At 33.7% G+C, this 24086-nt stretch overlaps 1 protein-coding gene across 1 annotated transcript in view; it reads right to left on the reverse strand.

Annotated features, from left to right (window-relative positions):
* The window catches only part of LOC145259817 (small integral membrane protein 20-like), a 34177-nt gene extending 14263 nt beyond the window's left edge, over positions 1–19914 (reverse strand). The window contains exons 1-2 of the mRNA XM_080117621.1: positions 19687–19914; positions 13381–13437 (exon numbers count right to left, since the gene is read on the reverse strand). Coding sequence (XP_079973747.1) covers positions 13381–13437; positions 19687–19801 — 172 coding nt within the window. The 5' untranslated portion in view covers positions 19802–19914. The remainder of the gene's footprint in view (positions 1–13380; positions 13438–19686) is intronic.
* Positions 19915–24086: the final 4172 nt, after the last annotated feature.

Below are 24086 nucleotides of genomic sequence, written 5' to 3' on the forward strand. Positions count from 1 at the left end.
AATTTTGATTGAATTTCAGCTTTCGATTTTTCCGAATTTTATGTACAGAGCTGATGTTAACAAAAGATCTATTTTTTCCAACATTTTTATTTTGATCAGTTGAAGACATTTCCTCAAAAGTTAATTTATGGATATGCTTATCTGCAAATTCCAAACTTTGCTCTGAAAAAGCATCATCACATGTAAATACTGAACTCAAAAATTGAACTCCAATTTACAAAAACGGTCCATAAAAAGGATGTTTTTGTAGCTGATGCACATATTTTTACAATCATTTTAATGACCGAATATTTTTTTCTGAAAATATCAGGAAGCTAAAAAAATAGTTCAGATGATATCAACCTCAAAATTACAGATTAAACAAAAATAAGAAACTCTCTTGAAATTCACGTTTGCTAAGAGTACCAAATTTTATCACCACTTGTGTAATTGTGTGTGTGTATATATATATATATATATATATATATATATATATATATAAAAAAGTGAAAGTGTGTGTGTGTTCATTTCCCTACCAAATAACTCTGTCAATTCAATCTACAGACTCAAGATTTGATATAAAGGGTATTGAGAATTGGGAAACTCTTCTTAATTAGTTTTCAACCAGAACTTTGGCTGTTAGGGGTCAAAGTTCAACGATTTGACTTTTGAAAACTCTACCAAACTCCTCCGCCAACTTTGGGTCTAAACACTTGAAATTTTAAATGTAAGTTACTTGGACATGGATCAAATTTTATAATTTGATTTGAGCCCCCAAAAATAAATGTTATGGGGTTAAAATTGGAGTCAAAGTTTTTTAAAAATTGTCCTCTGCGGTCTCTACCAAATTACTCAGCCAATTTCTGATCTAACCATTTGAAATTTTACATAAAGGATAATCAGAGATAGGGCAAGCTTTTTAATCGGTTTGAGTAAAAAATTTGAGCTGCCAAGGCACCAAAGTTCAAAAGATTTGACCTTTGTGGTGTCTAGCAAACTACTCAGTCAATTTTGGGTTTAAACATTTAAAATTTATACATAACGGGTATTTAGACATGCAGCAAGCATTTTAATCAATTTTGGGGCAAAAATTTGGCTGCCAAAAGATCATAATTGAAAGAGTTGACCTTTGCAGATTCTACCAAATTTCTCCACCAATTTTGAGTCTAAAGACTTGAAATTTTAGATGTAGATAACTTGGACATGGGTAAAACTTTTGATTTTGATTTGATACCAAAATAAATGTTAAGGGGTCAAAATTGGGGTCCAAGTTATAAAAAATTTACCTGTACGGTCTCTACAAAAATAATCAGACAATTTTTTGTCTAAACATTTGAAATCTTACATAAAGTGTATTCACACATAGGGCAAGTTATGAACAGTACATAGGGCCCGAGCAAGGTCGGGCTGAAGTGCTAGTATATATATATACCCCCACACGTGAAAATTTGAAATTAAATTCAGTGAATTTTTAAAACATTTACGACAAATTTATTCAACTAGGAATACAAAAATTTAAAGTTATTTCCTTAATCAATGGATTTTTAATAAATGGCTCATATCATCAGAGGAACCGTTATATTAGCAAAATAATATTGCTCTCTCATATATTGAGCTTTTTTATCTGATTGTCTCATAAATATTATACTAATATTTATATGGACTTTAATTAATCTAAAAGTATTTCAAAATTTCAGTTTATCTATTATATAAATCTCAGTCATCTGTGTGTGTTTGTCTGTCCACTAAAAACTTGTCATCCGCATCAAAGATGCACAAACATGGTACCATTAGAAAAACTTATCTCTAGGACACAGTATCGCAAAATTAGAAAAAAAAAATCAATTATTTCATGTAGAAATGTCGTTTTGTTTGAAGGGGTGGGGTCAGGTAAAAATGTTAGTTTCAAGCCTGTTTGCTAATCGTGCATGCATGAATGGTTCATTCATTGTTTCATTTTAAAAAGCTAAATTTGCAATGTGATAACATCTATGTCGTTGTGGGCCAATCGATAACGTGTTCATTTCTGAACTTAAATTTTGCAAGTTTGCATCCACCACACAGTATTTTTTTTTTAATAACGTTTTCTCTCTCTCCTATCTTTTAAAATTCTCAACTTATTTACACATGCCCACCATGCGGCATTTTTTCCTTCTTTTAATAAGATGGCATCCAAGTCCCGTTTCTTTCTTTTTTTTTTTTTTTATTTTATTAACCATATTTTAAGACTGAGCAGCACCAGATATCCCCTCGCTAATATATATATATATATATATGTGTATATATATGGTGTGGAGTTACTTTCCAATGACCCCAAAACCAAAATTGGTCCACAATCATAATTTTTTTTATTTACATATTACTTATAGGTAAACATCTAAATTTTTCATAAATGTCTAATATGTGTTTTGTAGTAGTGATAATATGTATATATATATATATATATATATATATATATATATATATATATATATTATCCAAACACATTTGTATTATAACTACCTATTATTAATAATAAACGGTTCCCATTTGTATTAAATTTTATACTAGTTTAGCTCAGTTGGTGATCGAAATAATCCAAATATGAATTATCGATCCACTTCTCCAAAATTTATCTCAACAATGTTTTTATTATTTCTAATAAAATGCAATGATAGAAGAATTGGTTACCAAAATGCAGACTGTGCGAAAACCTGAATGTTGACAATTTTGGGCAGTCTTCAATCTCTAATGGCAAATATTGCCAATGAACAAAATAAAAGAAATACCAAGCTAAGAAACAGAAACACTAATATACAAATTTAAAAAAAAAAACAAAAAAAAAACAACATTCTGACCGATTTTGTATGTAATCACATAAGGGAAGAATTTTGGCGTCAATTAAGGAAATTAGTTTAAGTGGATTGTAAAAGACAATTGTAAAAAGAAACGGTAAATAAAAGAGAAGGAATTGAAGAGTTAGAATCTTTGTTTTCTGATATGGAAACTGGCCAATAACAGTCAAAGACAATTGGATCAAATAAGGCAACACAATTACAGACCTTTTCACCTTCCTTCCAATACCCAGTAGTAGTAGTAGTTCTTATAGTGATAATGGTATTATAAATTATAATAATATTAATAGTTTAATCATGGTATAGTAGTTATAGCTAAAAAAAAATTAAAAAAAAAAAAAAGGTACAACTACTAGTAGCATAAATGTTGGCTATGGTCTTAGTAATAATGTTAATGACAATGATAGTAATAAAAGGATTACTTATAGTAGTAGTGATAGTAGGAGACTTAGTGACAATGACATATTAGAAAAAAGTGGTGGTGGTAGTGACAGTGGTAGCAAGAACTTTTTGGCAACAAATTTCCAAGTCTTTTCCAAAGAGAAAGTTTGTACAGTCAAGCCTTTTGGCATCAAAAGCTGTCAGAGACTAAAAGGTATGAAGGAGAACAATATAATGCCGGATAACTGACCCTTATATTCTTCTACAATTTACTAATCCCCATTTTAATCAGCTTGTGTTAATGATGCAGGCACCCAAGGCTGCAGATGCCCGTGCTCGTTCAAACTCTCGATCACCATCACAGGCCCGGCCTTTGCGGCATCAGACTCCTGATGTCCTCAGGTATAACACCGAGGAGCAGCAGAAACAATGGAATAACGGCACGAATAAGAAATTCCTCAGTGAAATGCGTGAATCGTTTATCAGCATGGTTCTTTGCAGTAAGAAAAACTGCAGTACAAAAAGACTGAAGGCAGGTGAGTCATTTTAGTGGATATAAAAAGCAAAACATTGAAAATTTCACCACACTGGGTAAATTGCAGGGATATATTTTATTTGATGAAACCTAGTCAACCATTATTAATTTTTAACTTTTATTTCTTTCATATTTTGCATATAAGTACTTAGAAATGAATAAATATTAATTTTTAAAAAATAAATATTAATTAAAAAAATCTATAAAAAAAATGTTACTTTTATGTTGAAGTTATTCACCTAATATTTTATTGTCACATGAAAATAATTTTGGTGCAAGTACGCAATTCAACCTAAATGAAAAAAAAAAAAAAAATACAGAAAAATGATGTACGTATTAGTCACAGAACAAAGATGTCATATTCCAAAAAGTATGTAAATTGATCAAGTAGTTTTTTTTTAACTAAGAAAATCAAATTTTATGAGTAAGCAAAAAGGGACTGTCTTGCGAGGTCATCTTGAAAAAAAAAAAACAAGAACACTTTAGTTAATAATTCAAACTTGCAAAATCAGCCTTGTATGGCTAACAATTTCCTATTAATGGCTTAAAAATGATTTTATTTATAAAAAACTACTTGATCAATTTATATGATTTTTAGAAGATGATATTTTCTTTCTGTCATGGGTATGTACATTATACAGATTTTTCTTTATTTTTGTTTTTTAATATAGAGGGAATTTTGGACAAGAAGTGAGTAGTATTATAGAGATTTTGAAGTTTTTTTTTTTAAATCATGATGCATAAACATATAAAGGCAATTTAAAATGTTTTTAGACTAAAAAAATACTAATGTTATTCTTATTCATCTCTTCTACTAGATTAATAAACTGCAATGTTTATTTATTTATTTTTTTTTTTTAGAAATATTTTAGTTTAATGGTTTGTCCCTTGTCATTAGTGAAACTGCTATTGAATATAAAGTTTCAATATCTTTGCATTAAAAATAAATCACTTTACAATATCAGTTTTAATCTGAAACTTTGGGATTTTAAAGAACTTTTTTTGACTATTTTCATCTTTGTTTTTTTTATATTTTACTAGTCTGCATTGCCCGGGTGTTTGTAGGTGTGTGTTGAGCAAAAAAAAAAAAAAAAAAAAGGTGGTAGTAGGCAGAGAGGCTCGAACTTGTGACGCAAAGGCAGAAAAAGTTTTTAAAAATCTGACGTCTTACCGCTACTCCATGACGCGTCCAGAAGTCTAAAGCATTCAAATTTAATGTAGTCAAAAGATGACTTACAGAAATGGCGTTGCTCTTAAACTTCCCATGAAAGCAAATTAGACACAAGGTTGTTTTTAATGTGGGAGCAAAATCAGCTTCCCCAAAAAGGAGGCCATCTGGCAGTATCCAAATAAATGGTAATTGTCTCAGTATGGAGGGTTTCCCCTACATTGACCAAGGACTAATTACAGAACAGATACTACTCAGCCCGAAGCCAAAGGCCAGTTGGTTGCGTTTGAATAGTTTAACTTTATTTATATGAAAAAGACAAACAAACAGCCTCGACGACGGCACGGTCAGAATTTTGTTTAACTTAATCAAAAAAAAAAAAGATAGAGACGATGTCTGTTTGCGAATGCAAGATATTATGATCTGGGAAGTATGTGAAAACTTCTTGCAGACTCTAACTGATGCGAGAATCTTGATGCAAAAAGCCTTTGGCAGACATACAAACGTTCGCGCCCATTTTGCTTTTTATATATTAGATTTTAGTCTGTCAGTTTCACTTTTTCACAGAAGCTATTGAACCAATCTGATTGAAATTTTGTATGGGCCTTTGTTATGATAAGGTGCAGTGAACTAAGTATTATGGTATCGGGCCAATGCACAGTTAGGGATTAATAGGGATTAGTTACCACAATATCACATTTATTCTAAAAGTTTGGCATAAAGCACTCAACGGGTTATAACTTTTGCCCATTTTTAACAGCTAAAAAGCGTAGTTTTAATTAATTAGCCTGTTAAAAAACAAAAGATGAAGTTAATAATTTATTTTTAAAAAATATTTAATATTATGAAAGTAGAGAAACAGCCAGTATAGTTTAAGATTAATCACAAAACATATCTATTAAAAAATATAGAATGTCGGAATACAATAAAAAATGTAAATATTTTAAGATGGCATGATCTAGAAATGTCCCAAATTGTACAAATGTTATTTTTTGATTGACTAGACTAAGGAAGTTATGTTAATTATTTTTGTGTGTGTGTGTAGTTTAACCTCCACATCACTTGACCAATCATCACCAAACTTGATCAAAATATCAGTAATGACCTAACTTAGATATCCCAACATTAAAACAGTTCCAAGTTAAAAGTCAAGGAAATGGTGGAAGTCTCGTTTTTGCTTATAACTTTGGTTTTGTTTATCATAGACTTGCTACTTGGCCCATATTGTAGCCAATGAAGTCCAAAATCTTATATAATCTTGGCAAGTTCAGCAATGAATGAAATTTTGAGATATTGCAACTTATAATTTTTACAAATTTGATGTATGGATTTGATCTTCTTTGATAGCAGTGATCACCATGCACAATTTTCAGTTTTAACAGATGAATAATTTTTGAATTAATGTTTCCATGGCATAACTTTGGGAATACTTCATACAACATGGAAAGTAAGAAGCAGATAAAATTCCAGCTCATCCTTACATTCTTAAGTAGAGATATGTGATCTCACAACTGACTCGTGTTCTTTTTTTTCCTTATAAACAAGTATTTCTTCGAAAATATCCATATCTTCATTGTAACTTCAGTATGACACTATGTCCTGTCCATCTTGAAATGAACAATTGTATTTTCTAAAAACAAAATTCAACTCTAGCTTTTTGTAGGTAAGCGTTAACGGTCACAATAAGAGAACAATGCAAGAAAATTTCAGTATACACATTAAAAATGGTTTTATGTTGTTTTTGTTAAATATTATTAATCTAATTTATAAAACTCACTATGTCTGTCTCCATATTTTCAAACTATCTCTTCCGAAACTAAAAGTCACAGACCGGCGCTTAGGGGCCTCAAATGGATTTTTTTTATGGACCATTCTTTTATGGGTTTTTATCTGGTTAAAATAGTTTTTAAGGGGTCAAAATTGAAAAAATCGTTATACATTTTGTACGTTTATCTTAGTTTATTTTTAATCAGTTCATATACATGTCACGTTGGTACAGTGGTAACGTCACCAGCTTTGAATGCTACAGTTTTGGTTTCGGCTTTGATTCTAGCTGATGGCACCCAAATACGTTTTTTTCTTTTTACTTTTGAAATAACGACTTCATAATAATATATACGAAATCAGGGCAAATTAAAATAGCATATTTAAGCAAAGCCGGGCGCCCCCCTCCCCCTCACTAATTTATTATTAATGAGGAATCATTTAGAGTTAAAATTTAAGTTTGTTTTTAGATAAACACAATATCAGATCAAATTCAAAGGTTGCCATTTTGTTATGATTTCACTTATTCACATAATGTTGACACATTTCAAGTGTTTTTCTGAACTTTACATGCATAATACTAAATGGATTTTAAATGTAAATATTTCCTCATTTAGTAATATTTAACAAACAGCAAAAAAAACATTTTTAGCATAAACAGGGTTTTTTTCTCACATTTTTCTGACTACGACCTTTAACATTTACCCGATATAATTATTAAAGAAAGTAATTTTCCAAGGAATGAATAAAGAGATGGTTATGTCTTAAGTCAAGAGAGACAAATATTTATCCTCATCTTTAAATACAACATTTGTCTTTGTAGGAAAGATAACTATATATATATATATATATATATATATATATATATATATATATATATACATACTGTATAAATAAATCGATTTTATTATCTCGTATTATTAAAGCATACAGCATCATTTATATCACCTGTGTATCATGAATATTGATATGTATCATTAGAACATACAGAATATGCCATCTCACCCAAACTATTGCAAGCATTTATCTATTATATAAATTTATAAATGTATGTATGTATGTATGTATGCCTAAAACTTTCGACAGAGGTGACGGATTTTCACGAGATCAGTAACATTTTGAAGCTTGCCCCTTCAGACGACAAATATCGAAAAAAATAGCTAAAATTAATTTCTTCACCCTCAACTGGGCACTTTTCTACAAGGAGGAATCGTTTTTTTCACCGATATTTTCAAAAGTCATCCCCTCTATTTGATTGACTAGTCTTAATTGAAATCCTCGTCACTTCTGGTTTGGTGATGGATGCAACGGCAAAGATGTGACTTTTTTTTTCACATTCTTTTCCTCCTTTGCGGTACGGGTTCAAGCCTGCTTGCCTACTACCACTATTATTTTTTTTTTTTTGCTTAACACACACCTCCAAACACCCGGGCAACGCCGAGCACCCAGGCTAGTCTAATATATAAAGGGCATATATATATTTTATTTATTTTACTTGATAAAAAGAAATCAAGGGAGCTAACTCCTCCCGGAGCTAACACTTGATTTCATTATGATTTGGATTTATATCCAAAGGCTCCTTTTTAGAATAGATATTGTTCCCTTTATGGCTACAATCTTTATTTCATTACAGCTTTGTCTTCATGGATTGTTTCCAGGTACTTAAAATTATTTTTCACTAGACCAGTTGCTCCTATCACAACCAGTATAATGTCTATCTCTTTCAGAGACTATGTCATCTTTAAATCATACTTGGTTATCCTTTCTCGCTCAGCTTTATTAAGGCCATAGTCATTTGGGATAATGACATCAATAATGATGAGCACAGTTTTTTCAGGCTTGTTCCATATCACAATGTCTGGTTTGATAGCCTTGTCTGTGTGCATGTTTATATGTGCAGTTAAAAGCAAAAAACAAAACAAAAGTCAAAATAAAACAGACCACAATCAAGTGTATTAGTATTGTTTTGACTGGCATTGCCCTGGAGGCATAATATCTAAAATGTAGAAAAATATATCCATTCTGTGATGGTCAACTTGTTAAGTGGAGGGAGAGGAGAGGGCTAGGATTTCTGCTGCAGCTATAGTAAATAATTTTTTTTCAACACATAAAAACAAAAGAGGAATGGGCTGAGTGGAGGAGAAAGAGAGGGTTAGGTATATGGATAAAAAAAATGGGTGAGAAGAGAAGAGAGAAAGATAAAGACATGCCTAGTGAAAGAGAGGAAGAGAAAAGTCTAGATATTATGATGTTACACACACTAAACTTAGTTTTTTTATGGCCCTGAGTAATGCCAGGTAGCCCTGCTAATCTATATATATAAAAGCGAAAATGTGTGTACGTTTGTGTGTCTGCTAAAAACTTTTGACAGACACAACAAAAATTCACAAACTTGGTCTCATATGAAAGCCCCACCTTCCAGACGACAAATATCGAAAAATTGGCCCAAAGTGACCATCAGAAGTGCGTCAACTGCTCGATTTTCTGCAGGGGGAGGGGGGCTCCCAAAAAAGTGACATTTTAATGTTAAACATTACATCTTTTTAAATCGATTTATAACTGCCCCAAAAAATACGCCCGCCAACTCTTCTACATAAAGTATACACGCGGCTGTTTATTTTGGGTCAACTTGTATTTAAAACCCGCTGAGTCATGTCACGTGATCTTGACGTCAGCAACCTCTAATGGCGGTCTTAATTTACAATTTAAAAATTTTGTTATTGGTAAAAAAAAAATTAATTAAACCTAAACTATGAACTTCTACGCTATGGCAACGTTACCAAAGTTATTACCACATTGAAAATAGGTAGATACGATAGTTAACGAAAAATAAAGTAAAAAAAAAGTGAAGTAAAAAAAAAAATACGCTTACAAAAAATATTAACGATCAAAGTTTTTTTTAAAATAAAAACAGCCAGACATCATTTTCCAGTCTTTAGAGTAAGGCAGACGAAGTGAGAGAGAGAGAGAGAGAGATGTCTAGACAGATTTGACAGAGAGGAGGGTCAACAACGCATGCGTCAGATGACGTCATGACGCCGTGACCTGATTTACTTTAAATAATTGATAAACCGAACAAACTTTATATACGCCGCTTTAGCGCAGGTAGTTTTAAGGCCTTGGTTCATTATCTAAACGTTTTGGGTTCGAATCGTGGTGTGAGATGTTTTTTTTTCCGATTTTTAAAATTTAAATATTGAACCCTGTATTATTTAAGCCATTTTTCACGTATCGTTCGTTTTTTTTTTTGTTTTTTTTACTTCGCTTATTCTTAGCGACACCCCAAAACACCCGGGTATCCACTGATTTTTTTAATTTTAATATCGAAACAGGCTTATTTAAGCCATTTTTCACGTGTTCGTTTTTCTGTTTTCATCGTTCGCTTGCCTTACGTTAGATTTTTTTGTGTTTTTTTGTGATGTTTTGATTACCCCCCTCCACCCGCTTAATTAAAACGTTGTTTTCTTTTTTTTACTTCGCTTTTAACAAACAAACCTGGTCATTGACGTCGTTGTCATAACGCTCGACGACTTCCGGGTGCGCACCTGTCAATTTGGTTCTTACTTAAATAAATTCAAACATCTTTCACTAACTCATTCTGGCTGCCCGATTTTATTTTCTTCACCTCAGGGCTTCGGGTTCGATCCTACCCCCCCCCCGTTTTTTTTTTATTTAACACCACACACACCTACAAACACCCGGGCAACGCCGGGTACCCTCGCTAGTCTATCTATATATATAAAAGGCAAAATGTGTGTGACCATTTCGTGTATGTCTCGCAAAGGCTTCTTTCGCACACGCTCCCAGGGTCGTTACTATCGCTTAAAACTGTTTGTATACCCCCTATATCATAATACCTAGGATTTGTGAACGTGGGTCGTCTCTAGATTTATTTACGTAGACTTTTATGAGATTCATGCTATTTCGCTCTGTTTGTCGTGCATTTTAGTATAAATACAGTGAAAAACGTTGTGTTCTCGGCTTTCTCTGCTTTCCCCCCACTTCCCACCGTCATCTGGGGGAAGTGAAAACTAAAAATAACGATCGTGCGATGACCTCATTTAGCGTCTTCCTGTCAATCAAACTTCTTTTAGCTTTATAAGCTTTAACTTAACAAGCTAATCTATTACTTGCACTCGTGGTCGAGACCGTTAAGTAGTTGGCATTGTTTTCCACTTCCGGGTTCAATCCCTCCTCCCGACCAAACTTTTTTTTTTTATTATTTCGCTTATTCTTTAGTTTACCCCCCCCCCATACGCAGGTTTATTTATGCCATTTTTTTTTCGTTTTGGTTTTGTTTTTTTTTACATCGTCTTTTTTATAATATTTAAGCAGGATTATTAATTACCCCCCCCATACACACACCTACAAATACCCGGACAACGCCGGGTACCCCCCCGCTAGTATATATATAAAAGCGAAAATGTGTATGCATGTATGTTCACTTTTTGTGTATGTCTTCAAAAGACTTTTTTCCGGCGGATTCTTTAGGCCGTCGCTCATTTTTAAAACTTTTTATATCACGTCTAAATGATAATATCTACGACTTAACAAGGGGAGAGGTCGCCTCTCTATTTAATTTGCCTGACTTTAAAATGTTAAATATTTGACATTTTCAGATTGGCATGTGCTGCTTTCGTTTTTCGGTATAAAAAAAGCAAAACTTGATTCAACGGCCAGTGGTCTATAGAAAGCGATGTAACATTTGGTCAATGTCGGCTTCGTCATATCAGACGGTTGCTTTCATTTTGAGACGAGACACTCCCCTTAAACAGAGAGCTGGTTTTCCCCAAATTTGGTAAAAACAAACAAACCGGGTTATTGACCTCATTAAAAACTGAAACAGAAAATGTTAACTGCTGAATAGCTATTGCTTACGATTGCCACATGTGCATTAAGCCAACAGACTCACGGTAAATAAAACACTGTCCCGCACTCAAAGTTCATGTCATTAACTCGTCACAAACGGGCACCTGCCAGGTTGCACGTTTTTTTTTTTCGCACTTTACTATTTTCCAACTGCGCATCGAGGGTTTGCTTTTTTTTTTTTTTAAATAACCAACGATTTTTCTTTTCATTTACCCAAAAACACACACACCTACAAACACCCGGGCAACGTCGGGTACCCCCTGCTAGTTCCTTATAAAAGATAGTGTGCTTAGACATACAGAGGGGATCTTATATAGACTGTGAATACTATGTGATTTTGAATATTTGGTCACGGTTTACTTCTAGGGAAAAGTATCCTCAGGTGCAATTCTATTTCATACTATGTTTTGACTTTGGTTAATGTTAAAAGATTTTTGTAAATACACTTTTACTTATTTTTATAAACCTAGATATGTTAATATATTTGTATGCACAAGATTCACTCCTAAACTAATTAACTGATCATCATGAATTTTGTACCACAGCTGCGAGGCATAAAAAGTCCAAATGTGGCCTATATTCAATTTATTTTCTGTAAAAGAGGTAAAAATGAGATGAAAGCCTCTTTAATTGAAAGGCATGTTTAATTTCAGAGGAGTTTCCAATGGGTAGCTATTCTGTACAAGTCCTAGAGATGGAGAATTTTCAGTGGGTAACTGTTCTATACAGGTTCTAGATTTATAATTTTTCAGGCAAAGACCAAAAGATTCTTCTTGTGTTGACACAAAAAAAAGTTATGTGCTAGAATTCTCAAAGATTCAATATTTTTATGGAGCAATTCTGGTTTCTGGTTGGTTGCTAGCAAAACGTGGTTTAATTTAATTCATCAGTTCCTATTGCCAGTGTTTATAAGTAGAATCTCCCCATTTCTGTGGTCATACCTTTTAATATGTATCAAAAATATTGCAACAAAGCCTTTTGTAAAAATATCTCCAATTTTTGTGAAATGTTAACAGGTATTAAACATCAATTAATAAATATTCCCCAAATTTCAGTTTATTTTGAGTATGTTGAAAGAATTTTAGATGGCATAATATGAGCACAATCTCCCATTTTAAAATTCAAATAGTTCAGATTTGCATTGAATTTAATCCATAGTCATAAGACACTAATAAAGCAAGATTCCCTGAATTTCAATTTCTTAAAACCTTGTAAACCTGAGACTTAAATTTTAGAAATTTTCTTGAATTAAAGTCAAGTAATGGATTTAAATCAAAATTGTAATAACAGTTCTAGACATAAGATTTAGAATCATTAAGTAACAGAGCCACTAGCATTTGTAGCAGCAGCAGCCACATGACACATATGCAAATGACTGAGCCTTTGTCCGATCTGACATCACAGTGGAGGAAGAGAAGAGAAAAAAAAAAAAAAGAGAACAATGCACTATGTGATCATGACCAGAAAAAGGCGTATGCCGACATGAAATACATTTATGCACATATCGAGATGGTAAAGTTTTGTTAACTACATGGCAAACAAAATGGACTGTTTAAAACAAAATGCAACATGTTGTTGGAAATACCAGGAATAAATGCCTTTCATTTTAACTGAAAAAGCCGAACCGAATTTCTTTCCTTTTTTTGTTTCTTTGCGATTATTTTACATAAAATATGTGGATCGGAGTGTTAACACGTAATGATAATGTTACAATTATATAGTTGTAGTAATCTTCATAAAGGGGCATAAAAGTAGTGCAAATCTGTTCAGGGAATTCATTTTATCCACCATAGGATAGCTATATTTATTTAAAATAAAAAAAATCCATCTGGATAAAATTGGATACTTACCGCCAGGTTGAATATCTTCTCTATTTATTCCTTCACGGCCAATTTTCTGGAATTTCTCTGGAAATAAAAGAAAATTCAAAGTATTAACCAAATAATACATCAACAATAATGCATATTCTAAAGATACGTCTAGTCAATCTCAAAATTTAATGAAGAAAATACCATTTCAAAATTATGCATAACAGACAAAACAAAATGCAATTTCAAAATTGATACCAAAAAATTGTACCTACGCACAAGTGCCATAATGTGTAACTAAATCTTTATGTTCAGGTTTTATGAAAAATAGGAAAAATCTCTATTTTGTTAAAAAATCTATTTGTCTTGTCATATGTTTCTTACACTTATTAAAAAAAAAAAAATTCTCAACAAAAAAACATGCATTCAAAAATTTTAGAATTCTGGTTTTGTTACAAAAAAAAAAGAAAAAATATTTTCAATTCAGTCTTAAAATTGCATGTCTGCCCCTGCTATGCACTCACCAAATGTCCCAACTGAAAACCAAAAAACTTGTACCTATCCACAAGTGCTATTTTTTATTACTAATCCAGGAATATTACTAGATTCAAACTAATCAATATATCTATGTGGTTAATAATATTTTACATTTTATTTATATCAAAATTAAATGATTGTTATAAGTTTGAAGTTGATATGTATGTGTATGGCTTTTGGCGGAAATTTTGAACAAGAGTTTGATCCCATCTTTGAAAACATTTTGTAAGGTTAATTTGAAAATAATAGAAAACCAAAAAATGCTATGAAATATTTCATTAGATGATTGAATTATTGTTTTTTACAAACAGCTTTCTTTGAAAAAGGTGTATTACATCAGAAATGTCAGAAATTTTTTTTATAACAACAAAAACAGAAAAAGATGTGCCCAAACTTCCATTTAAATCAAACTGTCAATAACACCAGAAGTATCCTTTTCTCTTTCCACTTGTGGCTGACCCCAGAGCGTTAAGTAAAATAAAGAGAAAAATAAAAATAATAAAAAAAAAAAAAATTTTCTTTGAAAGAGGCATGTAACACCGAAAATCTATGAAAAAATTAAAATGATTTTAATCATGTAATAAAATATTTTATAATATTTTTTAGTTTTTTAAGATTTTCAAATTAACCTTACGGAATGTTTTTCAAAGATGTAACCAAACTTTGATTTAAATTATTTTTATTTTATGTTCAGATGACTAGATTAATCTCATAACTTAATAAATCTTGGAGACAGTGGAAAGATTCAGGTTGCTTTGTTTTAACCGGTTTTTATACCAATTATTTATTGTCAATGTGTTGCATACTATGATTGTCTCATTTGATCTAGACTCCATATGGTAAACCAGATCAGTATCTTGATTGGCCTTAATTTTTCATAGGTGATGAATGGAACAACATGTAAATGTTGAATAATTACAATTTTAAGTAGCAATACACATGAAAAAATTTAAATGGCTTAAAATATTTCAATATTGGTATATATAGAAAGAGCTTGATAAGCTAAGAAAGAATCTTTTTAATTTTTTAAATCCAATTAAAATGAAGGAATTTATGACTATTTTTATGCCCTGCGTGTTTGGATATTTTCCCCTCTTTAAGACCATATGCGTTTTGTCACATTTTTTGTACTACTTTTTCAGTAAAAATGCTATATCTTTGTTAAAGTACAAGACTAAGCAATGAAATTTGCCATATAAGTGTATTTTTGTACAAGGAATCTGAATATGCTACTGAAAATCTCCAGAAATGAATGGTTTCCAAATAATCTGCAGTAAATGCACATAAATATGCTGCGATTGCTTAAAAATGCCATGTATTCATTAAAAGAAAAGAAGTTAGAGAACTTAAAGTTGAACTGTAATGCATTTTATGTGCCAAAAACTGAAATCGAAATCTAGGATTGGTTAAAAAATTAATATATTGCAATATTTCTTTGGCATTATTGTAGATTAATACCTTCTCTGCTACCCCCTCCCCATCTGACCACCTCTCCAAAATATGTGATTCTACCTTTATAGACAATTGCATGTGAACAACTTGAAAAACTTTAATAAAAGATAAACAAAAATTATTTTAGAATTTAATGTAAAATGATTTCCCATTTTGAATCATTCGAGCATTTTAGGGCAGTTACCCCCCCCCCGCCCCTTTTTCCTATGATAGATAAATCCTGGGTGTTTTTTTGTTTGTTTTCTAAAAGGCGATTATGCGTGGTTTTAAGAGGGTCTTTGTGCAATTATGAGAAGGTAGGGATGTTGCCACTCTGACTTTGGGTTAATGATAGGGCTAAGGAAAATTATGTGTGAACATCCTGAAGACTTGATAGAAACAAAATAAAAACAATTTTAGAATTTAGAGTGGGGGTTGGTTTCACATAAATGTAAAATAATTCACCATTTCAAGACGATCCTAGTGTTTTAGGACAGTTGACCAATTTATTTTTTTATGGGAGATTAATCATGTGCACTTTCTTTAAACGTTTTTATGCTTTTTTTTTACGCCTATATGAGCTCACAGAGGAAGTTTGTTTAGTAGGGAGCTCTGCCACTTGTACTTAGCGTTATTGTTAAGATTAAAGGTTTTAGGAGGAGGCTTGCCACTCATACCTAGGATTAGACATAGAATTAAGCGATTTTTTTTTTTTTTTAAGAGGGTGTTTGATACCCATTGTGAAACTTTACAAGAATTATGACAAACAGACAAAAATAAATATTATTTAAAAAAGTGACGTCCCTCTAACAGAAAACATGATGCTTGGAAAAATATCAAGTATTTAAATTCTATTTAAATATAAAAAAGAAACAAGTTTTTGCTAAAGCTGACAAATTGTTAAAAATTTTGAATTAATGTTATTTTGATTTTTAATTACATTTCATGTCTTTTCCTACCGTTTTTATTTTTTAACTGAGCACCTCCTACAAATATTTAAATATTGATTATATTTTTATTTTATTTTTTTTTTTTAATAATCGAGTAGATTAGTTTCCATTCGATAATAATTCACTGAAAAAATTTTTTAAAGGACGAAAGTTAGAAGTGTGCGTTACCGTTCGTACACGTGAACCAAAACAATGATAGTTCGCATTTTCGCTTGTTAAAATATTTTAAAATTTATTACTACCCAATTTTTTAAAATATTTGTATGGTTAATAACAAAATAGCTCTAACTAAACATGTAAGAAAATTTTTTTTATAACCAGATTTTCAATTTAAAAAAAAAATCGATTTGAAATAAAAATAACAAAAACAAAACGTCTGTTTACGTCATGTTATTGCTGCTGGCTTGGCCTTTTGGTCAAGATTAAAGTGTAGTATCTGTTCTTCAGATGCTGCACTTCCATTTCTTGTTCTCTGTCAGCGGAGGAGAAATCCTTCACGACTGAGACAATTTTTATTTTTGTACCTTTTCTCCACGTTAAAAAACGACCCTGGTGTCTAACTCTGTCCCGTGGGGAGGCATTGTAAATAGGTACTATCACTAATGCTACAAAAGTCTTGATTCAAATTCATAATGATTTTTTCGGATATTATGCTTTTAAATTGCTATGTACCACTAGAGAAAGCACTGTTCAATCATCTTTTTAACGAATAAACATAGCAAAAAGATTGTTTTATTTAATAGTGAGTGTCCGAAGAAAATTTTTTTCAAACTTTTCAATACTCATCATTTTGAAATCTTTTTTTTAACACAACAAAAACGAGTGGTCAAATGATTCGGACACTCAAAATTATTAAAAATGACATCTCTTTTAGCTAATTTCCAAATTTCATTAAAAAATTCTTCACAGAAACACGGTACAAATGTTTAGAAATCGGGGGGAGGGGGGGGTCGTTACAAAATCTTATCGAAAATGCCGTTTTATGATGTTCACATTTTTATCACTTTATTTGCTTAAAACTCTAAAAATATATAATGTATGTTATTTACTAATTCACTTCACTTGAAAGTAAATTCATTTCTGAACAAAACGGTGGTATTTTGAAGACTTAAAGTGCTTTGGTTTTTAAAATATGACTATTTTAGCAGAAACTCCTTGAAATCTGTGATTATTCAAAGCATTTTAACGGCTATTTTAATGTATTTATCGCATAAACCAATTTCTCTGACCAAGTAGTTAGTTGCATAATTCCTAGATAATTATGATCTACCATAATGTTTTTATTTACTTTAATCACCCTGAACAAGGCACCAAGACATAAAGAGCATCCTATGCAAGGAATTGTTCAGCAGAATATTTGTCCATATTACATTTAAATTTCTGCATGTTGGTACCATTTGGAAAATGGAGTAGGGTGGGAATTTTAAAACCTAGCAGTTCAAGGAAAGAAGTTATGAGAATCCAATTTAGTTTTTCAACAGAACGACCCCCTCTGCCTCATTTATAGATGTATTGTCTTTGCCACAGCTGAGGAATTTCATCTACTCCTTGTATGGTAACCTTGCAGAATATCAGAGAGTCTAACAGGTGTTACACTTTGCTCAAGGGTGACCTGGAATTGTGTAAAGCAGGAGCATTCATTTCTAAAATATTTACCTCAATGCATACAGCAACTAGTATTTCCAAATGGTCAGCCATGTCGTTTAATTACAGCGATCTAATGAGAATCTGTGTGTCAATGTGATTATGCCATATTCTGTCATAGTTGCTATTAAACGAGACTTTTGGATTTGTATGATTAAAAAGTGACTTACAGCAGAATTTATTTATAGATCTATTATTTATATAGTTTGTTGGAGTGGCTTATACAGTTAAGCAAAATAATTTGATGTTATTTGGATTCTTTGGCCTACTGTTCTCATCTTGAGTGTCATTTTCACATTTCGATCAATGTAATCTCCGATCTTCAGGTTGTGAATGTTGTGAAAATAACATTCAAGATGAGAACAGCAGTCCAAAGAATGCACAAGTGCTATTTTTTTAACCTTACCTCATTGGAACCTGACTCCTCCTTTAAGGCAAATTCTTGGAGGGTGGACCTCCTAGAACTGTACAGGACCACACCTCAGACACAGACCAAACCACCTCGACAATATAGCATAGACTCTACCAGTCTGATTTTTGTATGAACTAACCCCAAAGTTTGTATGTAGCCATTTACTCACGTTTTGACAATACTAATAGGATTAGTGAAATAATATTCTCGCATAGCAATTAAAAAAAAAAAATCAGTAAGAGTTTTTATTTTTTTCTCGTCTTTGGAACCTAATATTTTGGCTGTTGTCGGCAACTTTGGGACTAATTTATATAAGCACACAATAATAATAGGTTTTTTGTTGTGAATAGAATTAATTAAAAAGGAAAGTAATTTTTTTCTTCTTTTAAAAAAATATTGGGTGCTTTTGCTTACTTCCGCACTATTAAGACGAAATTTCGGAAATCGTAATACTGAATTTCACATGAAAACAATGGTATCTACGTATTCCTCGTATTTTTAAGATGATTATATACAAAAAATTACGAAAATCGATAAGGTAGAAAGTATTTCTTAAAGAAAATTAAAAAAAAAAAAAAAGAATTTGAAGAAAACGATCGGAAAACAAACGAAAGTTCAAAAGGGAGGTAATTTTCCGTTTCGATTTAAACAAGATGGCCGCAATTTTTCACCTAACACGATTAACATTTTTTTTTTAATAATTCAGAAATATTCAGGTATTTTTCGACTGCATGATTTGGAAGCTAGCATTGTAATTTGTTAGAATTGGCAAAAAAAAAAAAAAAAAAAAAAAAATCAGTGGAAACCATTGTTTTTTTTTTTTTTTTTTTTTTTATCTGAAAACTCCATTCATCGACTACAAAATTTCGACCTAATAGTGTAGAATCGCCAAATATTGTACTTCCAGTCTCTAATTATTTTATCAGATTCCATGTCGAAGAAAAAACTACAACTCGCTTGCCGTAACATTTTCTTGAAACTACTTGATCAAATTACGTAACTTTCGTAATGTTTTATCTTCGTTTTGTAACGAGTACGTACATCATACGAACTTTTTTTATATTTTTAATTGCTGCCACAAGTGCCAATTTGAATACGCACGCACCACCACCACATATTCTGTACTTTCACCTAACAATTTAATAAACAAAGTAAAAACTCGAACATGACACAGCAACTGGACGCGAAATGGAAACTTGAATCGTAAAGATTTCAGGGTATACCGATTTAGGTTTAGTTCGATTCAAAATTTGTAGAAACACCGAAAAAAAAATGATAAAAAGGCAAACAAATTACGTTGAACTGACTAATTACCGACTGGCTCGCCTTATTTTTATTATTACCAACGAATTTTTAATAATAAAATTAACTTACGCCACTTCTCCGGATGAAAGTATGGGTCTATTATTGTAGGGTATATAGCAGCAAATATAAGGCCAGTCAGACCACCAACTACAGCTGCATATCGCCAACCCTTTAAGAGAAGCATAATGAAAATATTAGTTATTTACGAAAAGCAGCATCCATATTGTCTTGAAGGAAATCACCCTGTGACTTTGAGAGAGAAAGTAAAGGGCAGATTACCTTTAAAAAAAAAACAACTTCCTGTTTTTTTTGTTTTTTTTTTATACGATCAGATATTGATGAGAGTTGTTTCCCTTCTATAAAACATTTTTATTTTGTGTCTTACTTATTCGAAAAATCGAAATATGTTATTTTAAGTAAAAAAATCAATGGTATCTACTTAATTGCCATGTCGCAGTAATGAACATATAGACAAATGGGCAAATGTGTATTTCAGCGGCGTAAATTATTTGACAGACAAAAATTTATAAAAATTATTTTTATATAAAACACATTATTAGACCCTAATTTTTTATTTGACTAAAATTAGACTGTGAAAAAATTAATTTCCAGCAAAGAATCAATGACCGCTCAGATCGAGAAGGGAGCAATGCACTTACCTTAGGTTGCGAAAGAATTGCCCCCTTCCGCGACGTAACCGTCTTGTAGTATCTTCGCCAGACGAAAGTGGAAAAGATTTACTTTCAATCGCCGGCAACTGAATCAATTTGTGGTGAAAAAAAAAGAGAGAGAAGACAAGGGAATCTCCCCTCTTATATAATGGAAGGATCAGATGATTAACTATCACATGATCCGCAGCACAAAATAAAACTTTAAAAGGGTGAATAACAACAACAATTCTTCTTGGTTAGTATTCAAGGTAAGTGCACGCCGACCTTCTCTTCTATAACAATCATTAATCCTTTTCTTCGCACGATCCCCAAGAAAGAGAAAAAAAAGAAAATGCGTGAAAAAACAAAGGATATAAAGCCATGCAATTACTTTATAGTTAACGTATTAGTATTTTAAAAAAAAATTTTTTTTTTGAGTCCCTAACTATTCTGGGAGGAGGCTAGGCCTACCTCGTCATCATCTCCTAGATGCACAATCCGTACAATACCATTTCTGCCTTTCCCGAGGTGGAGAAACAATTCCCACACACCTGAAGTGACACCAGTCATCACAGCCGTCACAACAGATCATATCCTGATCACCTTGCGGGGAACTGCACACACGACAAAGCCAAATCACCTCTTCTTCCTGGGAAGGAGTCGATTGAAGGGAAACTGCACCATCGACCGATGCAGGGATGGACTGATCCTGACTCTCGCTGTTTAAAGAGAGCTCAAGTGGAAAGAGGTTCTGCAATGAGTGAATGTGTGCTGCATTGCCCCCTGCCTTACCTTTGCAGACCTTACTACACCATCCTCACCATAAAACATTTCCAATATAATACCGAGAACCCAAAAGGGTCTTGGTTTAAGAGGACTTTTAACTAAAACGACATCTCCGACCTTAAGCCTGTTTCGGAAAGGCACCCTTGAACGGCCCAAGGGCTTCTCTCTAAGACTTAAGAGGTATTCATCATACCATAGTGCTCTGAACTTCTCCAGACACTGGTTTCGTACCTGCATGGTTCTGAGAAGCTTCTCTCGACTTGGGAGGTGGGAAGAAAAATGTTCCTCATTTAAACTCAAAAGTAGTCCAGGACTCTTATTGGGCCTCAGAAACATGTTTGGAGTTACTGTCTCCAGCTCAGTCTCCGCGGATTCTCGATAAGTTAGAGGGCGGTTGTTAATTGCCCTTTGTATATCCGATACTATGGTTAGTAACGTGAAATAATCTATCTCACCTCTACCAACCACCTTATGCAGACAATTTTTAATTGTCTGAATACTCCTCTCCCAGACCCCTCCTACCCAAGGTAAAAATAGAGGGATAGGACAGAATTTAATCAGACAAGAGCCAAACTTCTGTTGATAATCGTGGCTCAACATCAACCTCTTAAATAACCCCCCACCTCCTATGAAGGTCTTAGCATTGTCACAGTAAATGGCTGTTGGAACACCATGGAGGTTTGTAAAACGTACCAAAGCCTGCAAAAAGGACAACACGCTCATGTCTGGTACCACCTCAACATGTACAGCCCTGATACTGAGACAGGTGAAGATGAGTAGATAAATCTTCACCACCTTAGCCCCTTCCTTAACCCAAAGGTGGCCCGTAAAATCTGCTCCCATGTGTTTGAAGGGAACCTCCAGTTCAACACGTGAAGCAGGCAAGCTGGCCACATTGGGGGGCAATACTTGTCTGGCATTGTACTTGCGGCACAGTGCACATGAAGCCAGGACTGTTTTCACTGCTTGTCTCCCCTTGGGCACCCAGTAACCACACCGTCTTAACTCTGCCAGAGTGGATGCAACCCCCAAGTGTTGACACCTTGTATGCGCATCCATTATTATAAGCCGAGTTACTGGGTGATATTTTGCTAACAGAACAGGGTGTTTAACTTCCGGGTCGAAATGGAGAGACCTTGCAATTCTGCCACCTGACCTGATAAGACCCTCACCATCAATGAACAGGTCGAGATCACGCACCAAACCCGGAACTGTCCTACCTGAGGAAGTCCGCAGGAATGCTAGTTCCTCAGCATATGTCTGGCGCTGCATCGTTTTCATCAGCAGAACGGCTGCAAGCCTTTCTGTGTCAACTTCTAACCGATGCAGCCGATGGATGAATCTGAGGACCAAGGAAGTCACTCTCAATAGCTTGGTGAAGGAAGAAAATCTTTTGAGAGGAAGAACTGTAGGTGGTTCCTCTCCCTGTAGGATGGCAGCATTTCAAGAAGAACGGGCCACCACTTGGCTGTGCTGGCTGAGGCAAGGCAACTGCTGTGCAGCCCATGGACTGCTCCCGCTACTTAACCAATCCGGACCAGAACACCAGAAGTGAAGGCAAGCCTTGAACCTTTTCAAAGTTAACCCCCTAGTGATCAAATCGGCAGGATTCTCAGTCGTTGAGACATAACGAAATGAGGGCGAGAAACCTAGTGTGGCTTCCAACTCAGTACTCATCTGTTGGATGTCCTTCAGTCTATTCCGGGCAAAGAGGTTTCTGCTTACAATTGTTCCGGAAATCAGCCAAGAGAGGACCACCTGCGAATCTGTGGCTACATGAATCTCAGAGGGAGAGAACCCTCCAAAATTCCTCAACAAGGTAGGCAGGCACCGGAGAGCCAAAAACACGGTCATAAGTTCTAAGGTGGGTAGAGTTTTCTTTTTCAAGGGAGCCACCCTAGCTTTTGCAAACACTAGACCAGATTGGCAATTTTGCACTACATATGCTGCGAAGCCATATGCCTCTGGAGATGCATCACAGAAAAGAAAAAGTTTGCCAGCTTCATTCTCGCTGAGTGCTCTTCTGGAGAAGGAGACGGTCTCCAGCTCAGAGAGATCAAGGGAAAGCTTCCTGCATAAGGACAAGTATTCCGGTGGGACCGTTACATCCCATCCCAGTCCCTTCTTCCAAAGTTCACTCAACAAAATACAGCCACGTAACGAAACCGGTAGGCACAATGATAACGGGTCATAGACTCTAGCTGTCTCTTTGTAAAGGCACTAGAGTCACACTTAACAGCTGCTACACAAAGTGTCTGAGAGAGGACAGTATCTATATCCGAGTACCTTCTCCCATTTGTTGCCATGGTCACTCAGGGAACCATGCTCCTGCATTTTGTTTTGAATTGCCACATGGTTAGAATTACAGGACTGCAGTTCGAATCCTCCCTGACGCAATCGTTCCCGGGTGAGTGTATATAACCGGCACAGTTCATCGGGATCATCGTGCGACATAACCAAATTATCCACGTAAAACCGATTCTCTATCATGGATCTACAATTATCCATGGGAAACTGCGCTGCATGGTATTTAAGGACATAATTTAATATAAATGGACTAGCGGCATACCCAAAAATAATTGTGTTGTAGCTGAAGCAGCGTAGGCGACCTCCTTCTTAATATCTGCTAACACGACATGCTTATTAGCACGAAAGGTAAGTAGCAAATCTAGTAGGTCACTAGTAAGATTTATTCCCTGGTAGGTAGCCTCGTTAAGGGAAGGAGAGTCACCAACTTTGAGGCTGCAGTTGAACACTGGCCGAATCTTAGTGTTGGAGATAGGGTCCGATTTCAGGACAGGCCTGTGCGGAATCCAGACAAACTCTCCGAACCATTGAGGAGGCATGAAGATCTCCTCTCGTTCCTGCTGATGGAAAACCTTCAAATATTCATGATAAAAGTTGCCTCTTCTCCAATCTCTGCATGACACGTTCTAATATTCGCAGAGCCACTGCATGGTTGGGAAGAACACAAGAGATCTTATCGTCCTCCCATGGCAACTGAACGTAATATTTGTTATCCTTAAATGAAAT

The sequence above is a fragment of the Euprymna scolopes genome, chromosome 3 (genome assembly GCF_053919585.1).
Source record: "Euprymna scolopes isolate OS-2025 chromosome 3, ASM5391958v1, whole genome shotgun sequence".
Lineage (NCBI taxonomy): Eukaryota > Metazoa > Mollusca > Cephalopoda > Sepiida > Sepiolidae > Euprymna > Euprymna scolopes.